Genomic DNA, 10,025 nt, shown 5'->3' with positions numbered 1-10,025 from the left:
GAAATGCTTGTATTTTGGCACAGATTATTGTTTGTTGGTATGCATTAAAATCGGATACAAAGCATATAGTAACAAGTAAATACAAGAAGTACTAGGTATATAAGATTGCCTTGCCACCGAAGATACACAACATTGATGCGCGCGTTCATCTGTCGATATAAATGATCGACTTTTGTACGCGCGTGCCAACTACGTACGCATACGTATCAACCTTAGTAAAACTAAAACACATTATTTACATTCTGAAGCTGTTTGGCACAATCATCGAAATCAGTCCCCTAGCTTTATAAAATTATATTTTTCATAATTATTACAAACACAGGCACTATTAATATCGTCATTAAGGTTTGGTAAAAAGCACAGTGATTGGGATTAGAAGGTACTCTATTGATACAAAACAACGTATGACAACTTTTTGTTGACCTTTGAGCTGACCTTTGTCAATCTTGCAGTAGAAAAAATTACAATAAAGCATATGAATTATTATATTTATCTTGTATTACAAAATAAATTAGTTCAAAGTAAAATAAAAATGGCATGTTTACTTGATTGTCTTGTCTATGAGCAGCACATGCGACACGGCAATCTTACTTACATCTTTGTTTGACCTAGGCAATCTAACAACAGGATTCTGAGCTTCGGAGATCGAAGGGTTTATCTGTGGCTGCGACACGATCAGTTCCCCGCCCATTAACAGAAACCACTCGCCGCCGCATAGTACAGTATTATTGGTATTTGCCAGCCATAAGATCAAACGACTGTTACGAGTTCCTATCTTGACAAGGCGAACTCAGTGTCATGTTGTTAGATTGCCTTGGTTTGACACAGTCTGTTTGGTGAGGGCAGGAAATCTTTATATTAAAATGAACCTAAATATACATTACATCATGTTGGACGAATCCTCCACCCACGATATAGACCCTACTATATTCAGCTCTCAGAGAGAATGACATATCTCACATCTGCTACTACGGTTGTTCTGCTGATTGTTCATTTTTCACTTCAAGTGGTTGTGTGTCCGGTGGTGACAATGCTATTCTTCTCTTTTTCATAGCGTGTAAACGAAGTGCAACCAGAAAAACAACACATGCTATGATTACGACCCCTAAAACAGCACCAGCTCCTATCGCTATCCCTAGCAGCAAGTCGTCATCTTCGTCGTTTGCTGTAGTATCCGGTGCTGGCGTAGGTTCTAATAAAAACAAAATTTAGAAGAAAAAACGGAGAAACAAAATTGTCATTGATTTGTTCCGTATTATTGACGCACGAATGGAAGGAAGCGCGTAGACAGGGGTGAGGAATCACGGATCCGTCTTTTTGCCTGAAATGCCAATTTCCAATTAGGGATCAGCGAGTGAATTAGCCTCTAACTAGCACGTGACGATGTACAAAAAACGAACGCCTTGTGAAAAGTAAGAACAAATTGAAGCGCGCAAAAAGTAAATGGCAAAATGAATAGTATATTAAATCGTTACGCAAAACCTTGCAGTCGAACTCGTATAATGCTACCTGATCTCGTAAAATGCTACCACCCGATACACGGCTGTGAACTGCATAACTCGTATACATTTGCACACTGAAATGGCAATCTGTATGTAAATGTGTCTTCTTATCTTACGCTTTTACACACATTTTTAAAAATACCGTTGTGTGGTGTCTGCTACAACAATGGTATGATACAGTAGTGAAACGAACGTGATGTTTTGTATTATATTTAGGATATATATCTACTACCACTGACCAGATGAGAAATGGATTAGGAGAACTAAAAGTAAGTGAGCATAATTCTTATGTTTTAAGTATATCAGAAGTGAATAGGGGTGGCCTAGCAACCAGAATAAACTTTCGGCCTACTTGGGACGGAGAAAGAAATATTGTATAGCGTAGTTCAAAAGCATCATAGATTTGTGTAGGTTTATACATGGAGTGTTTATACCTCCATGGTTTATAGTAGCAGCTGATTATCGTTATACTCTGTATTCCTTCGGTCTGTATGTGTAGGCCTATATTATATCAAAACAACCAGGAGCGGGTACTAACCGTTAGTGCTTCCCGTGAGTGCTGTACTGGTCGTAACTGTTTCATAAATAGTCAATGCATTTGTTGTTTGCGCGGTAACGTAAGCTAAAAATAAAAACCGTGTCAGTGTGTGTCTTAATGGCAATATATAACAGCAGGTTAATTTTAGAATTTATCTGTAATTTTAAGCAAGCATCCCTACCCAACAACATCCCTCAACCCCCACCCAACAACATTTAACAATGATTTGTTCCGTATTATTGGCGCACGAATGGAAGGAAGCGCGTAGACAGGAGTGAGAAATCACGGATCCGTCTTTTTTCCTGAAATGCCAGTTTCAAACTAGGGATGAGCGAGTGAATTAGCCTCTAACTTGCACATGACGATGTACAAAAAACGGACGCCTTGTGAAAAGTAAGAACAGATTGAAGCGCGCAAAAAGTAAATGGCAAAATGAATAGTATATTAAATCGTTACGCAAAACCTTGCAGTCGAACTCGTATAATGCTACCTGATCTCGTAAAATGCTACCACCCGATACACGGCTGTGAACTGCACAACTCGTATACATTTGCATACTGAAATTGCAATCTGTATGTAAATGTGTCTTCTTATCTTACGCTTTTACACACATTTAAAAATACCGTTGTGTGGTGTCTGCTACAACAATAGTATGATACAGTAGTGAAACGAACGTGATGTTTTGTATTATATTTAGGATATATATCTACTACCACTGACCAGATGAGAAATGGATTAGGAGAACTAAAAGTAAGTGAGCATAATTCTTATGTTTTAAGTGTATCAGAAGTGAATAGGGGTGGCCTAGCAACCAGAATAAACTTTCGGCCTACTTGGGACGGAGAAAGAAATATTTGATCTTAGTTCAAACGCATCATAGATTAATATAGGTTTATACATGGAGGGTTTATACCTCCATGGTTTATAGTAGCAGCTGATTATTACATTATCCTTCGGTCTATATGTGTACAGTATATATCAAAACAACCAGGAGCGGGTACTTACCGTTAGTGCTTTCCGTGAGTGCTGTACTACTAGTAGCTGTTCCAAAAGTAATCGTTTCAGTTTCTGATTGCGCGATAACGTAAGCTAAAAATAAAAACAGTGTGTGTCTTGATGGCAATATATAACAGCAGGTTAATTTTAGAAGTTATTTGTAATTTTAAGCAAGCTACCCTACCCAACAACATCCCTCACCCTACCCAACAACATTCCTCACCCCACTCAACAACATCCCTCACCCCACTCAACAACATCCCTCACCCCACTCAACAACATCCCTCACCCCACCCAACAACATCCCCCACCCCACCCAACAGCATCCCTCACCCCACCCAACAGCATCCCTCACCCAACCCAACAACATACCTCACCCCACCCCACAACATCCCTCATCCCACCCCACAACATCCCTCATCCCACCCAACAACATCCCTCATCCCACCCAACAACATCCCTCACCCAACCCAACAACATCCCTCACCCCACCCAACAACATCCCTCACCCCACCCAACAACATCCCTCACCCCACCCAACAACATCCCTCACCCCACCCAACAACATCCCTCACCCCACCCAACAACATCCCTCACTCCACCCAACAACATCCCTCACTCCACCCAACAACATCCTTACCCCATTCAACAACATACCTCACCCCACCCCACAACATCCCTTACCTCACAACATCCCGGGCCCTCACTCATCCCACTCATCCCACTCAACAACATTCCTCACCCCACCCAACAACATCCCTCACCCCACCCAACAACATCCCTCACTCATGATATGAAATATTGTTCCTGGGAAATCTAAACAAAATTGACTTTTTCTTCTTTCTAAGTTAATGCAATGATTATGGTTAAATATTAACTTACGGCCTATAGGCTACTGTAAAATTATTGCATGCGGGCCTACTTAAGTACGGTGTTTATATTACTAAATAAAATACTTATAATATTACCTGTTTTTAAGAACAACATCAAAGTACCGACAATCAAACGTAAACTTGTCATGTTGTCAGTACAATCAAATAATGTGATTGGATACACAACAGTAAGTAGGCCTACACACAAACACAATTGCTGCGAAGACACCACTCGATCTCCACAATATCTTCTCTGCTGAGAGAGAACTTCACAAAATTAACGGAAAGAAATAATAATATGAGTTATTTAAACGTTATTTACCTATGCAGCTCTGCCCGAACCATTAACCAAAAGGTAATATTGTGCCTTTACTGTCATTAGATAGGCCCAGAACCATGGAGTAAAGAATAACGCGTTGGTATAATGGTGTTTAGACACTCGGAGGTCGAAGACAACCGAAGGGGTGTAATGTGAGACGAAGAAACGTATGGTTGACGCGTTACACATCACTTTGTAACCAAATTAAAACTCGCCATTACTCGATATTAGTTATATATGTCTGGTTTTACTGCGTCTATGAACGTCAATTATTATTCTAAAAAATAACCTTGCGAACAAATTAAAGAAAAGTTTTCAGTTTACGGAAAGTTACAAAAAGAAACAAAAAGTTTGAATTCGGCAAAGAGGAGAACGTGACCCGAATGAAAATGAGAGCCATATGGCGGAATAAACACAGGCAAAATAGCAACGGTTGCTAAGGAAACGCCGTTGGAAACGCGTCTTGTGGTGACCCCCACATCTTCTTTATCGGTTATGACGATTTATTTTATTGCATTGTATCTAGGCCTGTTTGTATGTTTTAATTTCGATAAAAAGTTAATCATTGCGTTAATACCACGACCTCATGGTGAAGGCAAATGGTCTATTTCGGTGGCCTTTAGGGCCTACGTTAGTCTGAGTTCTAGACGGAGCTTTTGAAAAAGATCAATATTTTGGCGCAAATGGCGTTTCATACGTATAATACTTGAGCTTTATTTCTGACAAACAGTCGAAAAGCCTCCAAATAACTACAGACTTTGGGCACGTCTAGGCCTACGTACGAATGTCGACAAAAGTTTTAAAGATATTAACATAGTCAACAACAGGTATAGAAATAAAGTAACAGACAACTTCATGTTTAAGTACCGCCTTTATTTTTCTATTTCAACGTATCCCAATTTACCCATAATATAGAGTATATACTTACGCGCCTATATCAATCTGCAAACATGTATTATAAAAATAAAATTAACGTAATAGCTTATATATACGAAGACTATAAAACAAATACATCGAATATAAGTTAATAAAGAAGACCTAATAGGCCTAATTATATTTGGCAAATAAAAAATAGTAAGATTCCTCCTACGAAAGTATAACTACGAACAAAAAGGTGAGGCAATACCCACAGTGATAATGGTATCTGCTATCTTAAGGCATAGCTTTGGCCCAATTGGACGGAAGCCACAGAACAATTACTCTTTACATTACACGATTGAAAAATCAGATTAAAATTCGTCCTTTAACTTTATACTGTTCTTCTTAGTACCTTTATGACGTGTTAATGAACTATAGAGGGCAGTATTCATAATTATTTATTAGTACCGGATAACCTTTTAAAAATAAGGTAGATAAATTAAATACCAATAATAGCATTGATATTCATAAATGGCCTGTCTTTGTTATTATGCTATACAGTTTGATTAAATTAAAATTCCTACTCGTAACCTTATGGTGTTTTTTAATTAATATTCTATCCACTGTGATACTATGTTTAAAGATGTATTGTAATTTTTTTGGCTGAATATGCCATTTTAATGCCACAAAATAATTATTCACTTTGACCAAAAATTACATTGAAAAAAAATTTAAATTGGCTGCCAGTCAATGGGTTTTGGTTGAACTTTTATTTAGTGAAAACATAATTTTTTTTTTCATTTTTTTTTCTTTACGTCATTAACTAACAAAGTTAAATTTATTAAACTTCATTTTTCATGTTTTTTGGGGACAATACATCTTAAATATTATTACTGTACTTAGTTTTTGACATAAATATGTTAAGACAGATATAATAGTACGATATTATAGTTTTAATTTATGAATTATTATATAGTTCATAATATAATATTTAAGCACTCAATATTAAATAAAAAACTTTCAAGTTGCCGCTAACATGTTACCATTAGGCCAAAGGTCAAATGTGATTCATCAAAACCTTGCAAACGTTTGATAGAATCATACATGATATGTAAGATGATTTAGCCCTATTATTTAATGCCTAAACATGCAGAATATTGTTTGGTAAACATTTCAAATTATACAATGTTTTTTTATACCTGAATAATATATACACAAACTAAAACACTTGTGACTTAAGGCTAAGATATATCCTTGAAAATATTGGAATAAATAAAATAAGTATAAGTTTATTTAAGAACATTGTATTACTTCAACTTGTAATCTTAATAATATATAAAAGTTACTAATATTAATTACATTAACATATTCAAATAAACTATAATATTTAATAACAAAATACTGCTTTTATATAAAATTGTGACCAATTGAAATTAAAAATAAATTGAATCTATATTTGATTTAGATATAACACAATCAACCAATGTTAACTGAAAACGACAAACTATAAAAAAAAATTAGAAAGTTGATATGGAACTACCTCCTTTCCACTATCTTAAATGCATTCTGCCACTGGACATTCTTAACTTCCACTAACGGTCAATAACGGTCAAGAGGCCAAACTGTACAATTGTTTTCAAACTATGTATAGTACTGTAACATAATTCATATAATTCCACTTATTTTTTTCATGAAGGTACAGAAAATTTAATTTAAATAACAAAATGTCACTATTTAGAATTATACAGATTAAATATTCCACACACACACATTTCACGCTTATTGAAATAAATTATAATATTCATATTGTTTTTTATTACAATATTTTATATATGCATTGACAGTAATGTAAATAAGATACATGAAGTTTAACTGCTTAGACACACGAGACGATGTGTACCAAGTTCTTTTACATGTACTATGTACACATGACCCCATGACTTTACGTCCAATCTGAAGGACAAGGCAATGAGAGTAGAGCATCTTGCCTAAGGACACAATCAATATGCTTGAACCCATTCCTCTACATGCTAGTCTGATCCCTTACCATAATGCGACTATCTGAATATACATGATTGATATTGAAATACAATATCGTTTATACTGTATATTTTGTGTATATCATAATATTCATATTAATACATATTAATATATTCACCTTATTGCCAAACTTCAGAGTACTACTATCCATGCATTCAAATTATATTAGCCTACATCTAGTTTTTCGGCCGGATCTGCGACTCCAACGACGTAGTTTGCGACCTCCTTATCATCTGGTTTGTTGGACATTACCCATACATCCTCCACTCCACCGGTCTCATCCCGACACAGTGGGCAAGTGCTATGTTTTCTTTTCCTAGAAAATAGTGAATTTTTTTAGCTAAATAAAATTAATATATAGAGTGCTAAAAGTTTTATTTTAAAAATGTGAATGTACTCCTTATCCTCTTCCTGGACTAGATTTTAATCTTCGACCACACCCTCTCCCATGAAGGCCTTTTCCACCACCCTTTCCCACATGTGACTAGCAATACTGCCTAAAGCTCTGTCTACACTATCAAACTTTATGGAAACAAAAAATGAGAGGTGCCCATATACGGACATGATGATGTAATATAACTACCATATTTAAGCATATCACTACCATATTTGGTCAATCTAGTTTGATAGTGTAGATAGAGCTTAATGTACATATGGCCCAAAGTACGTACCACTGATCAATACATTTTTGGCAATAACTATGTGTACAGCTCAGAATGACCTCTGACCTATTATCTAGACAAATACAGCATTCATTGTCATCTGCTTCCTTTGAAATTTGGTCAATACTGAAGAAGAAAAAACAGAGAAATAAATGATACAGGCAATGTGATACATATGTGACACTGTATCACTGGAGACATTATAGATACAGCAAGAGATTCTACTTTAAATTGAGAATTAATACCAATTGAACAAATGAGTAATCATACTTAAGGAATAAAGTAGACACACATAATTCAGGAGGTGGACTGCTATCTGCTGGAATTTGAGGTTCATGTGATGAAGTTGATTGTATCATCATGTTCTGTTCATCTTTAATAGCTTGAATTTGTTGAGGTATACTCTCAAATACCGTGATAAACTGCCGTAGACTCAGTTCTCTCGTTGACAAAATCTGTCCACTTGTTAAGTCAACCTATACAAACAAATACCATAATTTACACAGACGAGTGATAATGGTAAACAAATATACAATCTATGTTATTCCTTATGACCATATTTGCACAAAGCACGGAGCGGACCTCAGTTTCCGTTTAAGATAGATACAGATTCTACATGGGACAAGATACATGGTTTACAGGCTTTATTCATCAAACAAGTGATTCTTCATATCTATGGAATGGACTTTGTACCTTCATACCTTAAAGCAATTTATCCGGACAGTTTTCTTCCACAAAACAGTGTCATCAGAATGACATTTGATAGCGAACACTAAACCCTTTCCACTTGAATCACTCACATCACTGGTACTGTGTCAAAAATCAATATAGAATTGATTATTGGTTATTGATTGCACTAGGTAGTCTATAAACTTCCAATTGAGTATTGTATCACTATCATACTGTTTTACTAAATATACATAATATACACTATTTGTGGAAAAACAGATACTACAGTAATAAAAATATTTTATAGATTATTTTTGTTTTTAAATTGTCATTTTTGATTGATTTTTTCTGTTGGCACTATTAGCACAAGCTTTGCTTCTTGAAATCTGTGCCTCCTTCATGTTGTATATTGAAATTATGTTTATGAATGAAGGAAATAACTATTATTTTGAATTTGAATTTTTATTGATTTTACTCTTTATTTATACCTCCATGCTTTAACCGACTGTCAACCGATTGTCAACCGATTGCATATAGTTTTGTTACCTTTTCGGTAATAAATTAATGTCATTGTTTTTAATGTTAAACAAGCCTCATTAGAACACTTTCTAAAATTGTTAGCATCAATCAGAAACTCACACTTTATTTAAGTTATCAACTGCATCCACAAAATCTTCATACTTGAGAGTTGCAACTTGATGTAATGAGATTGCCTGACTTTGTACAAAACCTTTGACAGATTTGAATGCTTTTACAATACCCGACGACCTCTCTGTAGCCAATGTTTGTCCCATTTTACTGTAAAGAAAGAAAACAATGACAAAGTTTTAAACTGGAAGCTTCAATCAATAAATTTAATGTGTCCTATCTAGGCCTATCAACAAACAATAATAAATAATCAAGTTATTTTAAATATAACATTTTAATTTTATTTAAATTAAATAATTATATACCTACTCTAATAACAGTACAGTGCTATTGTACTAGCTAGGCCTAGTGTGCCACAGCATGGAGTTCTGCATCGAACACCTCCTCCATCACTAAAAGGCCAAACAGAGGGCACGAAACCTGCCCCAAGTTTGTCATATAAAGAAGTTAGGCTAGGCCTAGTAAGTAGGATTCGTAAGTAGTAGTAGGCTAGTTTAGTACTGTTTATAGTAGTCTAGTAGTAGCCCTAGGCCTAGTAGTAGTAGTATTATTATTAACGTAAGCAGGCCTAGCTAACTACACAGCTATGTATGGCTAGCCTTAAACCATTAAAGTCCAGTACAAAAATATACATGGCGGAATGTATTTTATAAACAAGTACACCTACAATTTATGAGATCGACTAAGACTATGATTTTTTATTAAGTGTCATAACTATAACTTTAAACAACGTTCAGAAGACACTACACTCAACTGCAATAATATCAAAAATACACGAATCGAAGATGATCATTTGACATGTGATGACATGACATGACCTACAGTATTTAGTAGTTTAGTTCTACTACTCTTGAAAAGTGATATTTGTTCAATATATTATAAAACAAATATTTTTCAGAATGCGTAAGTTAAATATTGAAT

The 10,025-nt window shown here is 35.2% G+C and overlaps 1 protein-coding gene across 3 annotated transcripts; it reads right to left on the bottom strand.

Moving 5' to 3' along the window:
- Nucleotides 1–513: 513 nt before the first annotated feature.
- LOC140055348 (RING finger protein 141-like) lies at nt 514–9,875 on the bottom strand. 3 transcript variants are annotated; one of them, XR_011846663.1, is made up of 10 exons: nt 9,772–9,875; nt 9,096–9,254; nt 8,489–8,597; nt 8,058–8,263; nt 7,797–7,913; nt 7,244–7,441; nt 4,005–4,164; nt 3,046–3,129; nt 2,041–2,124; nt 514–1,192 (listed from the first exon to the last, which is right to left on the bottom strand). XR_011846663.1 is itself a non-coding variant. In XM_072100670.1 (7 exons), exons 2-6 carry the CDS (start codon nt 9,248–9,250, stop codon nt 7,291–7,293), a joined length of 738 nt encoding a protein of 245 aa, XP_071956771.1. In that variant the 5' UTR covers nt 9,251–9,254; nt 9,772–9,875; the 3' UTR covers nt 5,088–6,738; nt 7,244–7,290. The 3 variants fall into 3 exon arrangements, 1 of the variants encoding a protein (XP_071956771.1); XR_011846664.1 differs by lacking the exon at nt 2,041–2,124; XM_072100670.1 differs by lacking the exons at nt 514–1,192; nt 2,041–2,124; nt 3,046–3,129; nt 4,005–4,164 and adding an exon at nt 5,088–6,738.
- Between the last annotated feature and the right edge of the window lie 150 nt (nt 9,876–10,025).

The sequence above is a fragment of the Antedon mediterranea genome, chromosome 7, assembly GCF_964355755.1.
Source record: "Antedon mediterranea chromosome 7, ecAntMedi1.1, whole genome shotgun sequence".
Taxonomy (NCBI): domain Eukaryota; kingdom Metazoa; phylum Echinodermata; class Crinoidea; order Comatulida; family Antedonidae; genus Antedon; species Antedon mediterranea.
The sequence above is the reverse complement of the archived record's forward strand: the minus strand, read 5'-3'. Positions and strand labels throughout refer to the sequence as shown.

Coding starts and splice junctions, on each gene's coding strand:
- LOC140055348 (XM_072100670.1), bottom strand. CDS start 9,250: ATGGGACAAACATTGGCTACAGAGAGGTCGTCGGGTATTGTAAAAGCA. Junction 8,598..9,095: donor GTTGATAACTTAAATAAAGT/GTGAGTTTCTGA, acceptor TTTTTGACACAG/TACCAGTGATGTGAGTGATT. Junction 8,264..8,488: donor TCCGGATAAATTGCTTTAAG/GTATGAAGGTAC, acceptor TTGTTTGTATAG/GTTGACTTAACAAGTGGACA.